At 41.6% G+C, this 23,216-nt stretch overlaps 2 protein-coding genes across 12 annotated transcripts in view; one reads left to right on the top strand and one right to left on the bottom strand.

Moving 5' to 3' along the window:
• The window catches only part of PXK (PX domain containing serine/threonine kinase like), a 110,971-nt gene that overhangs the window by 74,190 nt on the left and 13,565 nt on the right, over window positions 1-23,216 (top strand). For 3 of the 11 annotated variants that reach the window (XM_045990306.1, XM_045990307.1, XM_045990315.1), the window contains one exon: window positions 4,570-6,720. The exons of 1 other annotated variant lie outside the window; for it this stretch is intronic. In XM_045990306.1, the coding sequence (XP_045846262.1) occupies window positions 4,570-4,787 (218 nt within the window). In that variant the 3' untranslated portion in view covers window positions 4,788-6,720. Of the gene's footprint in view, window positions 1-748; window positions 787-3,282; window positions 3,316-4,569; window positions 6,721-23,216 lie in introns of those variants that run through there. 7 more of the 11 variants (XR_006816427.1, XR_006816428.1, XM_045990309.1 and 4 more) reach the window with 6 other exon arrangements.
• PDHB (pyruvate dehydrogenase E1 subunit beta) lies at window positions 6,328-12,093 on the bottom strand. Its single transcript, XM_045990316.1, has 10 exons — window positions 12,007-12,093; window positions 11,874-11,927; window positions 9,855-9,962; window positions 9,701-9,763; window positions 9,565-9,600; window positions 9,139-9,424; window positions 8,621-8,731; window positions 7,984-8,075; window positions 7,178-7,319; window positions 6,328-6,878 (listed from the first exon to the last, which is right to left on the bottom strand). Exons 1-10 carry the CDS (start codon window positions 12,046-12,048, stop codon window positions 6,733-6,735), a joined length of 1,080 nt encoding a protein of 359 aa, XP_045846272.1. The 5' UTR covers window positions 12,049-12,093; the 3' UTR covers window positions 6,328-6,732.

Here is a 23,216-nt window from a genome sequence, read left to right on the forward strand (position 1 = left end):
TCAGGAAGAGCATTATCCTTCACATTTAACCTGGAATCCAGTCAGTTAAAAGGAAGACAAGAGCAATGTTTGCCTGGCTTGTTTTCTCTTTAATGTTTTATAGCACAAGTAAGCAAATGTCACTCCCTGCCCAAATTCAGCCTGTAGATGGTGGCCTTCAGGGAGGGGCCCCTTGCCCCTGCCCAAGAACTCCACCTTCCACCTACCCTGTTCTCGTGCTCTTCCTGACTTTAAAAAGGCAGGTCTCCATTTTAGATTATAGAAGATTTGATTGGGAAAAGTGATGAGTTCTAGTTTTCCTCCCTTCTTGATAAACTGTCCTTATTTAGCAGTAGAACTAATTGCACTTCCTGTACTCACTCCACTTTGCAGGGCGGGGATTAAAACCTTCACAGGTCTTCTGATGTGAGTGTTGTGCTTATAAACAAATAAAAATCCCAGTCTAAATGGCTCTGGGGGCGGGGGACGCAAAAAAAGTATGAAGAGGAAAGCGACTCTCTGGCAACTCTGTTAGCACGTTGACTCGCTGATTACTGTCTGAGCCTATTCTCCGTATTCTAAAATGGTCACCGTCTTGTTTACAAACCAGTGCATTTTGCGGTGGAGTGGGTCTTAGTTTGGCAGTGAGAAGAATCAGCATGTGGTGCAGACTAATATTTTGCTGTCTCTATTTGATTAACAGACACTGAAATCTGAATAATGACGTGTGTCCCCCCTCTCTCTCTCTTTCTCTCTTTGCTGTTTTCAGTAGAGCATGCACCATTTTGAACGTGAATTTTCGGTAAAGTAAGCTATACTGATTTCTCTAACTTTAAAGATGCTCTGTTTCTGGATGTGAAATGGGGCCCAGTGTGTGGCGATCGCTGAAGTGATAAACACATGGGAAAGCAGATTTGGGATGATTTCCTTATCTGAACATCTAAACGAAATACAGCATCTTTAAAAAGCACCCACATGACTTCATCTACATTCATTTCATTTTCACCGTGACCTTCAGAATCTTCATTTCCACTCTGATTGTAGTTTTAAAACACAGCTCAAAACCTGCAAATCAACCGCATGGCATTTTTGTATATTTTCATTTTGGAAAGCAGGATCCCACAAGTGTTGGTGCAGCAAAAATATCGGTTCCCCTGTTACTCTGATGCAGGGAAAGAGTTAGTTAGCCGATTAGGTTCTTGATTTCAGGAAGACAGTTCACTGGCTTTTATAACGGAAAGTAGGGAAAAACAGTTCTCTAGAGCATCCCTACTAATTCCTGAGTTGGGACATGAGTGCAACCTTCTCGTCTACCTGAGGAAAAATACAAAGGCAGTTGCCAAGAGCTGGGAGCGCGGTCTGCTTCCAGGGGTCACTGTTCTCTGCTCCCTCTCGAGGGTGGCTAGCAGGTCTGGTGTTGGTCTGGTGGCCCTGTGGTCTCCCCGCTTCTGTTCACAGACCACAAAGACAAACCTGCAGAGACTTGTAGATGGCCCACTGCTAAAGCTGGCCCCAAAGAAAGGGCAGTCCCCAGACGTCCTTTCCCCAAGGCTCTTTCTGGCAAGGCTTTCCACCCTAGATCTAATCGAGGCTCTGGATTGCCAGGTTCTCATTAGTTTGGTGAATGGGATTCTGGGGAGGATAGAGTAGCTGGCTTTTGGGATTTTTGTCTAAGAGTAGGTAGGATGGAAGAGAACTGTTTGGGAGCATCCCTCATCCTGGGTTTGGAAGCCAGTACTTTTCAAAGCTGAGTGAATTCAGTTTGCAACCAACCTTCCCCCCCCCCCTTTAAATTTTTAATTTAAATTCTAGTTAGCAACCAATGTAACACAGAATCTGTCTGGTCTTGTCTGTGGCCTGGGGGTAAGGGCTGTTGTGTACCTGTTGGCGGGGAGGAGTCAGTGGCCATCAGGCCTGCCTCAGGCCACATAAACCAGTTCTGAATTTGGCCCCTATCAGTATTGCCAACTGTTAAAACGTGTTGTAGCTTAAGCCCCAACAGACTTTAAAGGAAGCTTGTGGACTATAGAGAAGGTAAAAAGAAAAGGCCGAAAAATCTTGGGTTTGGGCCTGTGGTTAGAGGCTGAGTCCCTACGTCTGTTCTTGCTTCCTCTACTCCTGACCTTCTGACCATGGGACTTCCTCCCCACTTCCAGAGTGTTCTGAGCTGGCAAGATGAGGTCTGGCCTTGCCCTGGGTGTACACCTGAAGATCAGCCCTCATTGTCTCAGGCCCAGTAAGGAAAGGGGCCTCGTGGGACAGTTAGGCCCTTTGGGTCTGGTCCGGCCCTCTGGGGACAGCTGCCAGGGTGACTTTGTTCCTTACCCTTGGATGAACAGCCTCTCCTTTTGCACAGACCTTCACGTCTCATTTGTTTTATAAGCACAGGTTACTCTTTGACACTTAGAACCGTCTATTTATTTATGCTACCTACATAATCAAGGAGATTCATTTAAAGCCATAACAATCTCAACCTCTACGTGGAAAAATACAGATTCATGTACTGAATACCACCCCCAACTCCCAAACTCCGAGATAGTCAATTTGCACTTACAATTTTGAGTGGCTGGTAATGCAGCCAAAGTCGAGGGTGGGCTCCTCATGAGGGCCAAGCAGATTTGTTCTGTGCCAAGAGGCAACCCAGATCCAGGTCCAGCAGCTGAGACCCACCTCTAGCCTCCCAGAATCCCAGGCTGGAGGGGTAGCAGGTCTCCGGATGGCTCTTCTGTGCCTTTAGCATAAAACCAGTGCTGTTGCAGCCTGGAGCCTGTCTTCCCTCTTGGAGCCTGCAGTGCCTCTTCTCTCCAGAAACTATGGAGCCCCTTCTGATGCATGGCAGGCCCTGAATGTCAAACCCAGATGCTGGTCGGTGGGCGGCACTGCAGGGCTTCCGCACCTGCTGGCTCCTTGGGGCACTCTTGGTGCTGCTGTTGAGTCCCAAGAGCCTTCAGAGACACCCCGTTCCTCCTGGGATTTCACTGGCCACTCTCCAAAACCCCCTTCTAGCACGCTTATTCTCCCTGTTCTCATCTCAGCAAACACTGTGGGTTTAAAGTCCTTTTTATCTTTGTAACCCTGTAACACACAACCGTGAACATTTTTCCCCATGTCACCCTGGCAGAGAACATACTAGGACTTCATTCATTAGTTGTTACTATGTAGTACTATGTAGTACCAGTGAGAATTACATTTTGTTCATTTGTCTGTATTTAATGTTTATTCATATTGCTGTATTTTCATCATTTGAGAATTCTAAGATTGCAGAGCATGAATGTATGTGTCTGTGTGATTCTTTAATTGCAGCTGGCTTAGGTTTGAGTAAAAGATGAAAGGAAGGTAAGTGGTCTTCTATGAAATACAAGATTTTGAACTGTTATGTGTCACGCTTGGTGAAAAGAATGCTCTTAGCTAAGTATTTGGTGATCCTGAACCACTCATCCGTGGGAACTCAGGTGGTGATGGTTATGTTTACTTGTTACCAGCACAGTTCAGCAGCAGGTTAGAGGGGAGGAACACCTAACAGGATGGGTTGCTGTGTAGCCCTAGGAGGGGCTGAGACTAAGGCCAGAAACAGACAGGGGAGTCACGGAGAGCTGCAGGATTCCCAGGTGACAGGACACGTAACTCTGCCGCACCAGCTAGTTCTTGAAAGCAGGTCTTTTTGGCTGTGCTCTGCTTTTATTTTGTCCTAGGAGAGTAATTCATTCATCGATTCAAAACTATAACAGCCACATGTTGGCATGCCTGGAAGCTAAGGGAAGCTTTAGATACGTGTCCCGTTCCCTTCTCCTTGCCACGTGGGCGGAGTCTCTCCTGACGCTCAGAGAAGGTGTAGGGTTATTGCAGCTCCGTTCTGTTCCCTGGTGAAGCCCTGTGGAAAGAAGGTGCCGAGGACGACTCCTCCCTAAGACTATTGCCAGGGAGTGAGCCTTCTGCCCCCTGCTTTGCGCTGCTAACAGTTATTAGCATTTTAAATTTCTTTAATGCAGCCTAATAGAAAATGATTATTCAAGACACATGCCCCTGGGGAACCCTCTACCCAGCAGGCACTGTTCTTTGCCTAGAGTCCTGAGTGGCTTGTCATTTTCTGTTAAATCACATCCTTCAAATATTGTGTGTGTTGGGGCAGCTAAAGAAATGTTTGTCCTTTGTCAGTGATTGATACTCAGGTAGCCCAACTCTGTGCATACAAATGTCTTGTCTTGCTGGCTCAGTAGGTGCCCTGGACCTGCCTGAAGCAGCTGATGGAACTTTTCTTTGGGGACCACTGCTAAAATTTGGAAATGGAGTTAGAGCCTCATCTATGCAGGGAGAATGTCACTGTGTAGAGTTTCATGTCATCTGTGATATTCAGTCTTAGGTGACTTATTAATGGCAACCTTTAATTAATTCCCCTTTGATGCTTCTAGTGTTCTTGTTCAGCATTTAAAAAAAAAAACCACACAGTACTGGGTATCTTGGTCCCTCTGTGGGAAAACATTGGCAGGCTCATCGAAGTCCCTTCTACCCAGGACTGAGCAGTAGCATGTGTGTGGGGGGAGGGTTGGGAGAGATGATTCTGACTGTCCCCTTTCTCCACCCCCCACCCAGGGATGTCTACATTACCTCCACCTCCTCCTCCTCCGCCTCCGCCTCCACCACCAGCAGCTCCTTTGCTTCCTGCGAGCACAGAGGCGCCTACACAGCTCCCGCCCCAGGCTGTGAATGGTGTGAGCCGCGGGGCCTTACTCAGCTCCATCCAGAATTTCCAAAAGGGAACTTTGAGGAAAGCCGAAACCTGTGATCATAGTGCTCCTAAGATCGGCTAAAGCTTCGTGTTTACATTTGGAGGGAAAAGTTCTTTGTTTTTTCCTCCCACCTCCAGCCCCTGAAGTACTCTTTTTCCGGATGAATGAGCCGGACAGCCACTTGCTGTCTTGCAGATGCTCGTACAAGCAGCTTCTCAAGAGGGAAATATTCAAATAGAATAAAGTCAGGCTGGCATTTCTGCCTTAAGAAATATTTATTTTGCTCCTTTATTGCCATTTTAAAGGAGTATGGTTCATCCTCTAATGGGCATCTTTCAGGGGCAGCAGCATATTGGAGTCAACCTTTTCACCCACTGAAGGAAACGGACACAAAAGCAATGACCACGTCCAGTCACAGCAGTGAATGACCTTTGTGTTGCAATCCCTCCTCTCCCATCAGACGGCTCCCAGAAACGTTCCTCTCATTTCTCTATAAAGCATTTTCTGGTTATTTCTTAGATAACTCCCATTTTTGCTACCTTATTTCATCTTAGACATTATTAACACTGTAGTCTAAAGCCTAGTTATGTCATGGAGTGAGAGAAGCAACTGAGTTCTTCCTTTTCCATTCGGATCGACAGGCAAGTCAAGTCTGGAACCTTCTCTAGGTTCTAACAGGAATACCATTGTGATTATAGAACTCAGGGCTGTGAAAGCAACCACTCAACTCATAGTTCCTTTTAGTTAATAAGAGTATATTGGACAGGCAGAAAATGTTAAGATCAGGAAAAGCACTTTCCGATTAGAGTATCTCCTTAATCCTCAGCAATAAAGTCAAGTTTGTGGTTTATGGGGGAGTTATTATTACAACACAAGTAAATTTGGCATCCATAGAAATCAATTCTGATTTTTAAAAGATTTATCCAAATACATCATCTTTCTAATGTTACTCATTTATTAGATCCTTTATCCTATGATTTGTTTAAACCCTTAAATAAATTGCACTTTAAAGGATTATCAGTAATCCATTTAAAAATTCAAGTACACACATCAGTGTTGGTTACTATGCAGAGAGAATGTCATTGTGTATGGTTTCATTTAATCTGTGATAAATGTTCAGCTGTATTTTTTATTAAAATAAACCGTGTCAAGAAAATGTGTCTGTAGCTTGGCTAGGCATTTGAAGTGGGAATTTTTTGTGGGAACTTTTATAAAAAATAGATCCATACAGTATTTCTTGTTCCTTCTTACCTACCTGATGTCTATTTCTTTTTGTCATATTTTCTCTCTTAATTACTAAAAGCTAACAATCCTGTCTTGCTATTTAAATTAGGTACCTTTTGTATGCTTCTATAACTAATTGTGTTTCTGTCTCAACTTCTAAAGAGGACAGCATATGGTAGAATGTCTGTTTTTTACTTGACATGAATTTTGATTTAATTTGGAGGGGAACCCTGTTACAATTGGGCATTTGAAGAGTCTGTGGACAAGTTCCTGTTACAAGTGTGATGGCAGTTTAGGTGATTAGTGTCACTCATTTCTTAACAGAAATTCTTAGCAGAATTTTAAGACCTCTACCCACCCCATGCTTATTATTTCAAGAATATAAAATTACAATTAGTCATAATTAGGAATTCCTTTATTTCTTATCAAAACAATTTAACAGCAAATGTAGATGATAGATTTTACCTTTACATACAAGTTGTCCTTTTTGGATACATCTTTCTGCAGAACTCTGCCACATTCATACCTTGTCTTTATGAGAGGTTAAAATTTTACATTAGCCTTATTCAAAGAATGTGGTGATTGTAACAGACCAGAAAAAAACCCCACGGAGTCTAGGGCAGGAGAGGAGTTTTTTCCACATACAAGCACATTTAAATTCTTCCAAGTACAAAGTACAAAAACACACATGTTGTTGCTTTAGAGAGAACTTTATGAATCATAAGGTCTTACAGTACGATCCAGGTGAAGTAGACAGCAAGTATTTTAAGTAAATCCCAACGACTTGAAATTCAAGTCCAAATTAAATATTTAATGTTTTCTTTATTGCAAATATGATGTCTTTAACCTGAGGTATAGAGTTGTCTTCTAGAATCTTTGCGTAAGGCATGGGGACGTCAGCACCAGTGACACGAACTGCAGGAGCATCCAGGAAATTGAATGCAGGGCCTAGGAGAAAAGGAGGCTCATTGAGAGGCAAGAAAAGCCACTGAGCACCACCACCTTCCCATAGGAGGTATGGCTCTCCAAAGGAGAGAAAATCTAGAGGAATACTCATTACCAGGACTTGTTTCTGGCTTTTTAAAAAACACTTACCCCTCCCCGACCAAGAACACCCATTGACCCAAACGAAAAATGCCAAGGTGTCAAGTTCAGACTGTTGGCCTAGCTTCTAATCTCTGTCCAGTATCCAGGTACACACTGTTTATTACAGTTTGGGTATTCTTGAACCAGTTTCTCTGAAATACCTTCCATGATCCTGGCACAAACTTCAGCTCCTACTCCAAACTGTGGCCAGCCTCCTTCCACAGTTACAAGATGATTGGTCTTCATGACACTGGCTTCTATTGTTTCAATGTCCATTGGTCTGATGGTTCGCATATTTATCACCTAAACAGACAACACAGATATGATTTGTAGAGCCACTGCACCACAAATGTAGTCTCATCCCCATAATACCACTCCCTCTCTTGTTTCCTGTTAATCTCTGGGTCTAGGAAAATTGAATCTGCCTAACCAAGAACAAAATATAAAATGGGAAATTGTAATTAAAATGAAAATCTTTATCTCTACCACAAGTGGTTCTGGTAAGAATTCACTTATCCTCCTGTGCTAATTTAACTTCCTTCTTGTCAAAACAACTAATAACTACCAACTGACTGCTCACTGTGCACCAGGTCCTACACTATGTGTAATTCCCACAACCAGCCCGAGGGGACAGTAAATGTATTCTCAGTTTACAGCCGATGTGGCTAAGATTCAGAGTACAGATCTTGCCCAAGTGTAACCAGCAAGTGGCAGGTCCTGGACCTGAAGGAGTTAGACCCTGATTTCTAAGGTTGGCCCTCTCCCGAACTCCAGCTCCAGGCTGGATCCCAACTTGAGAAAGTAGGTACTACTTTAACACATCTATAACCTACACAGTAAAAAGCTAGGTATCTGCAAAGCAAGATTTTACACTCAGTTAACCTGTTAAAGAATTCAAACTCCTATTTCTGGGTCTTAAATTTAAAAGGAAACTTTATGATTTTTCCAGAAGTGAATGTCCACATACCTCACATTCAATTCCCTCTTTGGATAGCACTGTTGCAGCTTCTAAGCAGTGGCCCACAGGTCTTGAATGGGCAACTACGGTTATGTGTGTCCCTGAAACAAAGTGGTCACAGATCAGAGGCCAGGTTGAAACCAAAGATGCTGTACGGCCCCACAGCCACTGTGGCTCTTGTTCATTTGTAAAATCTTCAACTTAACTCTGTTCCAGGGAGGCGAGGAATGTGTTAGCCTTCCTAGAGATGAAATACAAATCTATTGGACTGAGAATTAGGAAGCATAAATGTAGAAGCAAAACATGACACATTTCTTAACTTGAACTCATCGTACAACTTCCTAATCAAAGTAAACGGCAGTAACCTCAAGAATGCATTTGACCAGGTACGCCTGGCAGGCTCAGTCAGTTAAGCGTCCAACTCCTGATTTAAGCTCAAGTCATGATCTTCGGGTAATGAGATCAAGCCCTAGTCAGGCTCTGCGCTGGCTGGGCACAGAGCCTGCTTAAGATATTCTCTCTCTCTCTCTCTCTCGCCTGCCACTGCCGACCTTTTCCCACCTCTAAAAACAAAAAAAGAATTTGACCAACATAAATACAGGGGCTAGATTACAAATAATATTTAAGATGTACTAAGTGCTCTTACCTTGCCTTTCTATTTTGGCTTTTCCAATAGGAATCAGAAAATCTTTTGACTGAGCTTCTGAGGGTAATTCAAAAGGAACTCCATACATCAGTTCATTCTCTAGCACTACCACTGAAAAATACAAATATTTAACAGAAGTAACTACATGACCAAATGTATATACAACACTATGACTCATTTTGCAAAAAGTTTCACTGTGCCAATAGGAAGCCTCACAACTACTTGTCTAGTAGCCTTGAGAGGATGGTTTAGGAACTGGCATTTATATTCTGGTCAATCCTAATTTTAACTATTGTAGTTAAATCAGCGTTGTAGGTACCTAGCACGCCCCTTTACAGTCAGAAAAGCAAAAACAAAACGACCTCTTTGAAAACAGTCTTTACCATATCTCTAAATCATTAATTGACATTTTATATATGTCTAAGCCTAACTAGAAGCCTTTAACGGCTTCCCTCCAAGCAAAGATTGCAACTTAGTTCTTTAACGTTCAAAAGAGACCTAAGGGTCATTCTACTGACCTGGATTATTATCCCGAATGGCTGATTTAATAAGTCCTTTTGCATCCTCTGAATTCCAGGGGCTGACCACCTTTAAGCCTGGGCAGTGCCCATACCAGGCAGCAAAGCACTGTGAGTGCTGGGCAGCCACTCCTGCTGAGGCGCCATTGGGCCCCCTGAAGACTATGGGCACAGGCTGAAGGCCCCCCGACATGTAGTAGGTCTTGGCAGCTGAGTTTATAACCTGGTCAATGGCTTGCATAGAGAAATTGAAGGTCATAAATTCACAAATGGGCCTCAACCCAGCCTGTCAAATCAAAAACAAAGATCTTTAAAAAACTAAAAAGTGATAAAAAGTGGCAACCACTCCAAAATTCAAACAATGTTTTTAAAAGGTCATGTTAAAAGAAGTATCTTTGGATGAGATTCATAAAGAGGATTACATACCATAGCTGCACCCACAGCAATTCCAGCAAAGCCCATCTATAAGTAAAATATAAACATAAGTGAAAATGCATAAAAATCAGAACAGTGTACACTTTAACATGCCCCTGAAAGGTCTGCTTCCTGATGGAAGACTTACCTCAGATATGGGAGTGTCTATGATCCTCTTATCTCCGTATTTCTTCCACAGGCCTCGACTAACCTAAAATTACACAATGATCTCATTACTTTTAAGTGTACATGAGGGCCAACAGCCACCTCAATTTATATTGCTTTATTGTATTTTGGGTTACCTTATATGCCCCATCATACTGGGCAACTTCTTCCCCAAGCAGAAATACCTTCTCATCTCTTTCCAGCTCCTCATCCATACCTTGGTTTATAGCGTCACGAACTGTCACCTGTCACAGGTATGGGGAAATCAATCAACAAGGATTACTGCAGAATTATTTCAGATACTACTGAGGTTCTTTCCTTTTATAATTACCTAGGCTGCCTACAGCACATAATATAAAAACTATCACTAGAACAGGCTTTTCTTTAAAAGTTCAAAGAATTCGAAAAGTAACATTTTTATCATACAGCCTCACTGGATTTGTTAATGAGTTTACCGAACACTTTTTTTTTTTAAGATTTTATTTATTTATTTGACAGAGATCACAAGTATGCAGCGAGGCAGAGAGAGAGGGGGAAGCAGGCTTCCTGCTGAGCAGAGATGCGGGGCTTGATTCCAGGACCCCGGGGATCATGACCTGAGCCGAAGGCAGAGGCTTTAACCCACTGAGCCACCCAGGCGCCCCTCGAACACTTTTCTTGATGTACATCTAAGCTTAACAAAATCTGTTTACTGGCCAAACCAGCTCATAAGTAGTTTCCTAAGTAGAAATTATATTGGGTTGTTTAGTTCCACACTTGGTATAGTGTGGGACGGAGAACTGTTAAGGAGGCCCATATAAAACTATGTTTTGAGCACTCACTAGGTACCAGGCACTTCCAAACACTACCTTCAGAATCTACAAGTTATTTTACTAAACAGATTGGTAGAATCCTCTAGTTTAAAAAAAGCTGGGGGGTGGGAAATTCCTCAAAGAGTAGAACACAGAATTACTATATGATCCAATAATTCCACTTCTAGATAGGTGCTCAAAAGATAATAAAAACAGGGACTCAGATACTTGCACACCAATGTTCTCAGCAGCATTATTCACAAATCCAAAAGGTGAAAACACCCAAATGTCCATCAACAGATGAATGGATGAACAAGATGAGGTATATTCATAAGATAGAATGTTAGCCTTAAAAAAAGAAATGGGGGCACCTGGGTGGCTCAGTGGGTTAAAGCCTCTGCCTTCAGCCCAGGTCATGATCTCAGGGTCCTGGGATGGAGCCCTGCATCAGGCTCTCTGTTCAGCAGGGAGCCTGCTTCCCCTCTGTCTCTGCCTGCCTCTCTGCCTACTTGTGATCTCTCTCTCTATCAAATAAATAAATAAAATCTTTAAAAAAAAAAAAGAAAAAGAAATGAAGGGGGCCTGGGTGGCTCAATGGGTTAAGCCTCTGCCTTCCGCAGGGGTCATGATCTCAGGGTCCTGGGATAGAGCCCCAAATGGGGCTCTCTGCTCAGCGGGGAGCCTGCTTCCCCCTCTCTCTCTGCCTGCCTCCTTGCCTACCTGTGATTTGTCAAATGAATAAATAAGATCTTTTAAAAAAAAATGAAATTCTGACACATGGTATAACATGCGTGAACCTTGAAAACAACCATGCTAAGTGAAATAAAGCAGACCTAAAAGGACAATGTAGGATTCCACTTACAGGACATACCTAGAATAGATAAATTCACAGGCACATAAAGTGCAACAGAGGTTACCAAGAGCTGGGGGAAATGGGAAGTTCCTGTATAAAGGATAGTTTCTGATTGTGATGGTGACAAAGTTCTGAAGACGGATGGTGGTGACGGTCTCACAACGTAGTAATTGGACTTAGTGCCGCTGAATATACACTTCAAAATGGTAACATTGATTTTATGTATTTCAGTACAGTAAAGATTTAAAAGGAGGGTGAGGGAAGAAGCGTCAAGTCTAGTGTAGTAGTGTCAGATCGTCCCACAGATTCCCAATGAGCCTGGCGGGGGTGATATGCTGGTGTGTCCGGTGCTGGGTCCCAACAGAAGCACGACGAATCCCAGGCTGGACGTGGGAATCCCTTGACTCCAGGGCCCGCTGCCGTCCCTCTCCCCACGGCGCAGGCGCGTCCCCGGCCTCCGCCAGGGGATGGACGGCCCCCTCCCTGCCCCGGCGGGAGTCCAGGCCACTTACTTGCAGCGCCGCCGGCGCCGTCCGGTGGAAGCGCCTCCTCAGCAGCCCGGAGACCTGGAGGGGAGAGAGAAGACGCTGAGAGGGGACGCAAGGTGGGCAGGAATCACGCGCAGGCACGCGTGTCGCTGTCTACCTGTTCAAGGGGTCTCCGCATCAGGCCAGACACTGCCGCCATCTTGACTGTGTCCTCTAGGCGTCGCAGAATGACAACACTGCAGGACTGCAGTCTAATCAGGCCCCGCCTCCCCCGCCAACTCGAGCCAATGGCAGGGCGCGGCGCCTGCGTGCCCTGCCCATCCCCTTAGGGGTGAGGGGCCGAGGGGGCGGGGCTAAGGTGGCGCGTAGGGTGGTTCCACCGCTGTTTCTGGGGTGGACTCCAGCTAACTTCCTCGGTAGTGGGAGGTTGCTGCAGTGCGGGCTGTCTGTCGGGGACACTTTCGTAAGTGGTGGTGCTTGAAGCACGGCGACACTTTCATAAGTGGTGGTGCTTGAAGCACGGGGACGGAAAGTCAGACTCTAGGGAACATAACTTGAGGCTGTTAGGTCAGCTTTTTGAGGGCACTGAAACTCTCAGGGCACCAGGTGTCGCTTGCGCACTCTCTAGTGACAGGAACGTAACCACTTTATGAACGAGTCCGGTTTTCCCGGGACCGCGCTCAGTCTGTTCCCTAGAATGCGAACCAGAGCTTTCACTGATGCATTAAGCGCCTATTGTGTGCCAGGCATTGTGGTAAGTGCTTTACAGCTCCTTTAATTCTCACAGGAACACTCAGGTGATTACTGTTACCTCCAGTTGTCCTCAAGTCACTTTGGGTTGTCAGTCCTCAGAAAGGCCTTCATCCAAAATTTTCAACCTTCTATGGGCTTGACCAAATTATTTATTTTTTTGGCTTTGTCATTTCAAACGAGATTTATTAAGAGGGATTTTTCACTCACCCTACCTTTTTAGAGGTAATTTAAACACAGTAAAATGCACAGTCCTACCACCTCAGAAAGTTCCCTCGATGTTTCCTCCCGGTCATTCCCCACACATCACCGCACAGGCAACCACAGATATAATTTCCATCATTGTAACTTAATTTACCTGTTCTCGAACTTGAAATAAAGGCAATTATAAGACGTGTACTCTTGTGTCTGGCTCAGCTAAGTGTTTTTGAGATTCATCCATGTTGTTGAGTGTATCAGTAGTTTACTTTTTTTTTTTTTTTTAATAATCTTTACACTCAGCATGGCCTTGGAACTCATGACCCCCCTGAGATCAAGAGCTGCAAGCTCTTCTGACTGAGCCAGCCACTTGCCCCTCCTCCATTTGTTTCTGATTTAACATATCCAAGAAATCATTCCTAAATTCAATATCATGAAGAGTTTCTCCTATATTTTCTTCTAGGAGTTTTATAGTATTAGCTCTTATGTTTAGGCCTTTGATCTATTTTGTGTTAATTTTTGTATACGATATAAAGTAGGGCCCAATTTCATTCTTTTGCATGTAGATATCCAGTTTTCCCAGTACCATTTGTTGAAAACATTGTCCTTTCCATGTTGACTGTCTTGGTACCCTTGTTGAAAATGATTTGACCATATATGGGGGAGTTTTCTTTTGACCTTTCTAGTTTATTTTTTGGTTTCCATGCCTATATTTATGTCAGTACCACACAAGTTTGTTTGTTTTTTTTAAGATTTTATATATTTATTTGACAGAGAGAGAGAGGAGGAGGAGCAGCTAAGGGAAAAGAGCAAGCAGATTCCCTGCTAAGTGGGGAGCTGGATGCAGGGCTCAATCCCAGGACCCTGAGATCACAACTGGAGCCAAAACCAAGAGTTGGACACCCCACTGACTGATCCACCCAGGCGCCCCAGTACCACGCTGTTTTGATTACTATAGCTTGGTAGTAAGTTTTGAAATCAGAAGTTGAGTCCTCCAGCTTTGTTGTTCTTTTTCAAGATTGTTTTGTCTACTTGAGGTTCCTTGAGATTCCATGTGAACTTTAGGATGGGTTTTACTATTTCTGTAAACACAATGTCATTAGGGTTTTGATAGAGACTGCACTAGATCTGTAGATTGCTTTGGGTGGTATGGACATCTTAACAATATTAAACCTTCCAGTCTATGAACACAGGATATCTTTTATTTATTTGTGTCTTCTTCAATTTCCTTTAGCAGTGTCTTATAGTTTTCAGTGTTTAAGTCTTTAGCCTCCTTGGTTAAGTTAATTCCTAATTATTCTATTCTTTTGGATGCTATTATGAGTGGAATGCTTTTCTTAATCTCCTTTTCATCTTGTCCATTGTCAGTGTATAGAAATGCACCCGATTTTTGAGTGCTGATTTCATATCCTGCAAATTTCTGAATTTGTTTATTCTAACAGGAGTGTGTGTGTGTGTAATCTTTGGGATCAGGCTCCCCACTGAGCAGAGAACCCGATGTGGGACTCGATCCCAGGACCCTGAGATCATGACCTGAGCCGAAGGCAGAGGCTTAACCCACTGAGCCACCCAGGCGCCCCTTTGGGATTTTCTATGTATAAGATCATGCCATCTGTAAAAGGAAATAATTTTGTGTCTTTCTTTCCAGTTTGGATTACTTTTATTTTTCTTGCCTAATTGCTCTGACTAGAGCTTCTAGTACTATATTGAGTAGAAGTATCAAAAGCAGGCATCTTTGTCTGCTTCCTGATCTTGGAGGAAAAATTTTCAGTTTTTCACCATTGAGCTAGCTGATGTTAACTATAGGTTTTTCATATATGGGCTTTATTGTGTTGAGGTGGTTTCTTTCTATTTCTAGCCTGACAAATGTTTTTAACATGAAAATGTTTTTAACATGAAATGTTTTAACATGAATTTTGGCATATACTTCTTCTGTATCCAGGAAGTTTTCCCCCCTTCATTCTGTTTATGTGATCTATTTCATTGATTGATTTTTGCATAATGAGATTATTTTCTTACGTTGTCTTCAGAGCACTGTTTATGGATTCCGTATACAAGTCTTTTGTCAGATATGTGATATGCAAACATGTTCTTCAGTTTATGGGTTGTCTTTTCATCCTGTAAAGATACTTCACAGGCAAGAGTTTTTAATTTTGATGAAGTCCAATTTTTCAACTTTTTTCTTTTATGGATTATGCTTTTATTGGTATCATATATGAGAAATTTTTATCTAACACCAGCATACAAAGACTTTTCTTCTTTTTTATGAAAGTGTTATGGTTTTATGTTTTCCATTTAAATCTATGATCTATTTTGAGTTAATTTTTGTATGATATTTAGCTTTAGGTTGACATCTTTGTTTTTTTTCCTCAAGTATGTCCAATTATTCCAATACCATTTGTTGAAAGAACTACTTTTTCGATTGAATTGTTTTTGCATATTTGTCAAAAATCATTTGGCCAAACCTGTGTAGGTGTATTTCTGGAGTCTATCCTGTGCCATTGATCTGTATCTCTGTCCCTCCTCCTCCAATACCATACTGTCTTGATAGCTGTAGCTATATTGTAATTCCTAAAATCAGGTAGTGTGATTCCTATTACATTTTTCTTTTTCAAAATCATTTTGGTTATTTTAGTTCTTTTACCCTACAATATAAATTTTAGAATCAGCTTGACTACAGTTCACTCCTTTTGTTGTTCCTTACCCATTTCATTGATGGACACCTAGGCTGTTTCCAGTTTGAGGCTATTATGGATAAAACTGCTATGAATATACATATTAAAGTCATTATGAGGCGTATGTTTCTGTTTCTCTTGGAGTGAAATTCTGGGTGATAGAGCAGATATACGTTTAGTTTTACAAGAAATGCAAATAATGGGGCGCCTGGGTGGCTCAGTGGGTTAGGTCTCTGCCTTTGGCTCAGGTCATGGTCTCAGGGTCCTGGGATCGAGCCCCACATTGGGCTCTTGGCTCTGCAGGGAGCCTGCTTCCCCCTCCCCTTCTGCCTGCCTCTCTGCCTACTTGTGATCTCTCTCTGTCAAATAAATAAATACAATCTTTTAAAAAAGAAAGAAATGCCAAATAATTCTCCAAAGTGGTAGTACTATTTTATATTCCTTCTACCAAGATGAGCACGTTTCAGTTACTCCAAATATTTTTTTTTTTTTTAAGATTTGTGTTTATTTATTTGAGAGAGAGCAGGAGAGTGGGCTGAGGGGTATAGGGAGAAGCAGACTCCCCACTGAGCAGTGAGCACGATTCAGGGCTTGATCTCGGGAGTCCAGGATCATGACTAGAGCCTAAGGCAGCCTCTTAACTGACTAAGTTGCTCCAAATCTTTACCAACATTTGATGATATCAGTTTTTAAGATTTTGCTATCCTGTTGGGTATAGGTTTATATCTCATGTTGTTTTAATTTTTGTTTCCTTGATTATCACCAACGTTGAGCACCTTTCCATGTGCTTAATGTCTGTCAACCTCTTTTAAGAAAGTGACCAGAGTGGTGCCTGGGTGGCTCAGTGGGTTAAAGCCTCTGCCTTTGGCTCAGGTCATGATCCCAGGGTTCTGGGATCGAGCCCTGCATCGGGCTCTCTGCTCCGCGGGGAGCCTGTTTCCTCCTCTCTCTCTCTCTCTGCCTGCCTCTCTGCCTACTTGTGATCTCTGTCTGTCAAATAAATAAATTAATTAATTAATTAAAAAGAGTCTCTTTCTTAAAAAAAAAAAAAAGTGACCACAGCAGAATTTAAACTTTACATATAAAGCCTCAGTGAATGAATGTCTCCTTTTATTCCCTCAGGACGAAGCAGAGAAGACATGTTTTGTATCCAGGGACAGGTGGCATATTAGTGATTATTCTTATTTTATCAACAACAGTGCCTCTGGTTTTTTGTTTTTTTTTTTTAAGATTTTATTTATTTATTTGCGAGAGAATGAGAGAGAGAGAGAGAGCATGAGAGGGGAGAGGTCATCAGGAGAAGCAGACTCCCCGCTCAGCAGGGAGCCTGATGTGGGACTCGATTCTGGGACTCCAGTATCATGACCTGAGCTGAAGGCAGCTGCCCAACCAACTGAGCCATCCAGGCACCCAATGCCTCTGGTTTCTATGATACCTTATAAATACATTTTTATGAAAATGATCTTATCTTTCCTTACAGGTTAGAAAAGTGGGAAACCCTGTACCAAATTCATACAAATGAATATTGGATAAGGAAATTTTTAAAAAGTAGAAATAGGGAAAAACTAGAAGCCTTCACATATCCATCAGTTGGGACCTGGTTTAATGAAGCATGTGACATCCCTTCCATGGAATATCACTCTTCTGTTAAAAGAATAAAAATGGGAGAATGAAGCAGACCTACATGTACAGATCTATACATATATACTGTATGTACTTATTGGAAACAATCTCTAAACAAGGTGAGATATGAACTGAAAAAAATGGAATCCCAGGCCCTTGGATGTCTCAGTTGGTTAAGTGACTGCTTTAGGCTCAGGTCATGATTCCGGGGTCCTGGGATGGAGTCCCACATTGGGCTTCCCCTGCTCTGCTGGAAGCCTGCTTCTTCCTCTCCCGTTGCCTGCCTCTCCTCCTGCTTAGGCTCTCTCTGTGTGTCAAATAAATAGAAAAATGGAATCCCATTTGTGTAATAAAATACAGGAATAAAAATATTTACTCAAAAAAGTGTTTTGAAAGAATGCATAAGAAATTGTGAAGAGAGGCTAAATGGTTGAGTAGTAGAATTTGGCTAATAGAGATCAAGGAATGTCTTACTTTTTAAAAAAATTTTTTTATTATTTATATATTTATTTGTTTATTTTTTAAAAGATTTTATTTATTTATTTGACAGACAGAGATCATAAGTAGGCAGGGAGGCAGGCAGAGAGAGAGAAGGAAGCAGGCTCCCCGCCGAGCAAAGACCCCCAACTTGGGGCTTGATCCCAGGACCCTGGGATCATGACCTGAGCCAAAGGCAGAGGCTTTAACCCACTGAGGCACCCAGGCACCCCTTTTTAAAAAAAATATTTTATTTATTTATTTGACAGAGAGAGAGATCACAAGTAGGCAGAGAGAGGGAGGAAGCAGGCTCCTTGATGAGCAGAGAGCCCGATGCGGGCTCCACCCCAGGACCCTGAGATCACGACCTGAGCCGAAGGCAGAGGCTTAACCCACTGAGCCACCCAGGCACTGCTTACTTTTCTTTTTATACCTTTTTTATAGTATTTTTTTAATAGAATATTTTTCTTTAATTTATTGTTAATTAACATACACAATTCATAAAACTACAGGTCAAATAATATACTGGGAAATCTTTATCACAGACATGGCAATATATTTATATAAATACTTAATACATAAAGAATTCCTAAGGAGTAAGGAGAAAACACTAAAATCCCAATAGAAAATGGGCAAAGAGCATGAAAAGACACTATTACAAAGTAGTAAAAATGATAGCAAACATGAATTATGTAAAAAAAAAACAACACATGAATTATGTCTGACTTCACTCATACCCAAAGGGATAGAAATCAAAACATCAGTGAGACCCCATTTTTTGGTCCTTCAAATTATTAAAGATTTGATAAAGTTTATCCGTATTTATAAGGGTTCAGGGAAATGGACACTCATACATAGTATTAATTGTTCAGTGTTTCTGGAAAGCAGTTTGTTAATCAATCCTTAAGAACCTTCAAATAAATATGTTCATCCATATAAATAAATGTGTTTATATATTATAATATATACATATTCCTTTGGCCTAGCTATTCTACTTATAAGGATTTATCCTCTTAAATCTTGGTTGCTTCTGATTAATTTATGTGAAAATATTCATATAGTAGGACAATTTTTCAACTATTTAAATATCTGGGAAAATACTTAGATAAATTAGGATATATCCAGATGTTGAAATATTACATAATACCTGAAATTCTATTTTTAAAGAATTAATTAATATGCAAAAGTATTTATGAAATAATATTAAAGAAAAAAAGCAGAATAAAAATAGTTTGAAATATAATCCCAATTTTATTTAGAAGTAGGTATGCATAGAAAAATGCTTGGAAGGGATAATATGTAATAGCTTAACAGATTTAAATATAAAAGGAAGATTTTTAATTGTGATCAATATATGGTTTATTATTTTTACATATATTCATATATTCATTTGCCTTTATATTTTATTTTGAATTCCAAAAATATTTTTGAGTAGGAAATTTTTTTCATTATAGGAAAAAGAATTCAAGTACAGAAAGTTAAAAAGTGGGGCGCCTGTGTAGCTCAGGGGATTAGGGTCATGATCTCAGGGTCCTGGGATTGAGCCCCACATTGGGCTCCCTGCTCAGCAGGGAGCCTACTTCCCTCTCTGTCTCTGCCTGCCTCTCTGCCTACTTGTGATCTCTGTCTGTCTGTCGAATGAATAAATAAAATCTTAAAAATATATATTAAAAAAAAATTTAAAAAGTAATTGCCCTCCCCTCCCCCAACCGTGATTACCTTGCTTCCTCTCCCCACTTCACCAGCCACTATGACTCATTTCTTCTGTGTATTTACAAGAAGGACCATTTGTGTATAAGCATGTATGTCTGGATCGCTCTTTGTTTACATGAAGATTAGCTTTTTAAAAATATATTTTTAGGGGCGCCTGGGTGGCTCAGTGGGTTAAAGCCTCTGCCTTTGGCTCAGGTCATGATCCCAGGGTCCTGGGATCAAGCCCCACATCGGGCTCTCTGCTCTACACGGAGCCTGCTTCCTCCTCTCTCTCTGCCTGCCTCTCTGCCTAGTTGTGATTTCTCTCTGTCAAATAAACAAAATATTAAAAAAATATATATATATTTTAAGTGAGCATACAGTAAAGTTCTGTGTGTGTGTGTGTATGTGTGTGTGTGTGTGTGTGTGTCCAGCCTGAAGAGTTTTGAAGCTGACAACCACAGTGAGGTTACAGAACAGTACTATGATCCCCAAAACTCCCTCCTTCTGTTTTCACAAAGCCCACTCCTTGCTCCCATCCCTGATAATCACTAATCTGTGTTTATTGCCATACTACTGCCTTTTCCAGAATGTTATATAAATGAAATCATACAGTATATAACTTTTTGAGACTGACTTCTTTCACTCACATAATACCTTTGAGATTCATCCAAGTTGTCATGTGTATCAGTAGTGCATTGTTTGTTCTTGCTGAGTAGTACTCAGCTGTATGCATGTACCACAATTGGTTTATCCATTTACTTGTTGAGGGACATTTGAATTGTTCCCAGTTTTTGGCAGTGCTGAATAGAGCAAATGCAAAAAAGTTTTTACAGAGTTTTATGTAAACATATGTTTGTATTTCTCTATGGTGTGGGATTGGGATTGCTGGGTCATGTGGTGCATGTATTTAACTTTTTTTTTTTTGACAGACAGAGATCACAGGTAGGCAGAGAGGCAGGCGGGGGTGGGGGGAGGAAGAGAGCCCAATGTGGGGCTCGATCCCAGGATCCTGAGATCGTGACCTGAGCTGGAGGCAGAGGCTTTAACCTACTGAGCCACCCAGGCACCCCGCATGTATTTAACTTCTAAGAAACTGTCAAACTGCTTTCTAGAGTGGCTGTACCATTTTTTATTCTCACCACCAGTGTATGAGAGTTCCAGCTGCTCCATATCCTCCTCAACATTTAGTAGTACCATTTGTTTGTTCTTTTTGCTTTTTTGCCATTCTGTTAGGTGTATAGTAATATCATCATGGTGCTTTTTTTAAAGATTTTATTTATTTTAAGATTTTATTTATTTATTTTAAGATTTTATTTAGTTATTTGACAGACAGAGATCACATGTAGGCAGAGAAGCAAGGAGAGAGAGGGAGGGGGAAGCAGGCTCCCCGCTGAACAGAGAGCCCAACGTGGGGCTCAATCCCAGGACCCTGAGATCATGACCTGAGCTGAAGGTAGAGGCTTAACCCACTGAGCCATCCAGTGACCCAAGATTTTATTTACTTATTTGAGAGAGAGAGAGTGAGAGAGAGCATGAGAGGGGAGAAGGTTAGAGGGAGAAGCTGACTCCCAATGGAGCTGGGAGCCTGATGTGGGACTCAGTCCCAGGACTTCGGGATCATGACCTGAGCCAAAGGCAGTTGCTTAACCAACTGAGCCACCCAGCCCCCCACTATCACCATGATTTTAATTTGCATTTCCTAATGGCTAAAGATGTTGAACATCTCTTCAACGACTCATTGGCCACTTACATGTCATCTTTGGTGAAATACCTGGTTAAATCCCTTGCCCATTTTTTATTAGGTCATTTGAAATTTTCTCACAGGTGAGTCATATATATATATATATATATATACACACACACACACGCATATACATATATTCTGAATACAAGTTCTGTGTTGAATATCTAACTTTCAAATATTTTTTCACAGTCTGTGGTATATCTTTTCATTTTCTTAATAGTGTCTTTTGTAGAGAAAAGGCTTAAATTTTTATGAAATTCAATTCCCCAAATTTGTCTTTTATGGGTCACATTTTGGTATCTTATCTCAGAACTCTTTACCTAACACCAGATTGCAAAGGTTTTCTTTGATGTTTCCTTCTAAAGTTTTATAGTTTTACATTTAGATTTATTTTGAGTTAATTTATATATTTTTTTAAGATTTTATTTATTTATTTGACAGAGATCACAAGTAGAGAGAGAGGCAGGCAGAAAGAGAGGGGAAGCAGGCTCCCTGCTGAGCAGAGAGCCCGATGTGGGGCTCGATCCTAGGACCCTGGGATCATGACCTAAGCCAAAGGTAGAGGCTTAACCCACTGAGCCACCCAAGTGCCCCGAGTTAATTTGTATTTAAGGTGTGAGGTTTAGGTCCTGAATTTTCTTTTTTTGCAGATGGTGTCCATTTGTTTCAACGTCATTTGGTAAAAAGACTGTCTTTTCTCCATTGAGTTACCTTTGCACCTTTGTACAGAAATCAGTTGACTGTTTTGTGTGGGTCTGTAGTTGGACTGCCTGTTCTGTTCCATTGATCTCTACGTTTATCCCTTCAATATTATACTGCCTTAATTACTGTAGCTGTGTAATAGTTTTTAAAATCAGATAGTATAAGTCTTCCAACATTACTCTTCTTTTTCAAAATTATTTTTACAATCAGCTTATCTGCATCTACAAAAAAAATAGAATTTCGATTGAAATCATGAGGAAACTATAGAACATTATGGGAAGAACTATATCTAAACTGTACTGTCTTCCAGCCACATTCACAGCATGTCTCTCCCTTTACTTCGTTTTCTTTGATTTCTTTCATTGGATTATTGTAGTTTTCAACTTTCAGGACTTGCACATATTTTATTAGATTTATGTCTAAGTATTTCTGTCCTTTTTAGGCTATTGTAAATGATATGTAAAAATTTTTCAGTTTCCAGTTTTTTACTGCTAATATATCGAAATATACTGGTTTCCAGGGTTTGACATTAAGTCTGCAACCTTGCTAAATTCATTTATTGTTTCTGGAAGCTTTTTTGTAGGTTCCATAGAATTGTCCACATAGGCAATTATGTTGTCTGTGAAAGAGATGATTTTTCATGTGGGTCTTTAATCATATATTTTGGGCAAATAAATATAGAGCTAAAGCAAATGTGACAAATGACAAGAGCTGTGGCATCTAAGTGGTGAGTATGTGGAAATTCATGGCAGTATTCTTTCACCTGTTCTGTATGTTTGAAAGTTTTTCATGATAAATTTGGGGGAAGGGAAAGTGAGTGTCCCACCCATCCCTGTCTCTCTTGTGATGTCTTCCCCCCCATCCCAACCCAGGGGCAAGCACCCTTACTGGTTTCCTGCTTCTTTTTAGGGGTCCTAAAGGGGATATTATGTATGTGTACGCATGCACGCGCTCGTACGCACACGCATCGGTCCATAGGATTATTTCTGGTACTGCACTGATAGAATTTAGTTTCTGGAAGTTCTAGAAGCTGAGCTGTTGAGGAAAAGCCATCCAGGTGAATTCCCCCAGTTCCTTCCCCAGGTGGCGGTGACTATTTCAGTACCCAGGCTCAGCCCTAGAGGGCGCCCGCTCCCCTTGAGTGGCGGCAGCAAGCCGTAGAAGGCGTGGAAGCCACTGTGTCAGGCCAGCCATGTGACTCGTGAAACGTGGGGCCTCCAAAAGTGTAAATACGTCTGTTTTCCGGCCTTAGCCACATTTTCTGTGGGTTGCAAAACTCAGACTATGAGCCCACATTTTGGGTTCGCCGCAGCAAAGGCTGAAAGAGGGAAAGGTTGCCCAGAAAGCTTCACCCCCACACGCTGTACCGTGAACTTTTAAAGGATGGATAAAGCGCCCCATTTCCAGGCTCTGTGTAGCATCCTAAGCATTTTGATGCTGATTACTTGATTAGATTAAAAAGTTGTTTTTTTTTTGTTGTTTTTTTTTTGTTTTTTTTTTGGG

Source organism: Meles meles, chromosome 20, assembly GCF_922984935.1.
Source record: "Meles meles chromosome 20, mMelMel3.1 paternal haplotype, whole genome shotgun sequence".
Classification (NCBI taxonomy): Eukaryota; Metazoa; Chordata; class Mammalia; order Carnivora; family Mustelidae; genus Meles; species Meles meles.

Excerpts from the sequence above, each read along its gene's own strand:
- PDHB (XM_045990316.1), bottom strand. The coding sequence starts at position 12,048 with ATGGCGGCAGTGTCTGGCCTGATGCGGAGACCCCTTGAACAG. Across the intron at positions 9,764-9,854 it reads AGTATGATGGGGCATATAAG|GTTAGTCGAGGCCTGTGGAA; the intron begins GTAACCCAAAAT and ends GTGTAATTTTAG. Across the intron at positions 9,601-9,700 it reads TAGACACTCCCATATCTGAG|ATGGGCTTTGCTGGAATTGC; the intron begins GTAAGTCTTCCA and ends TTTTACTTATAG.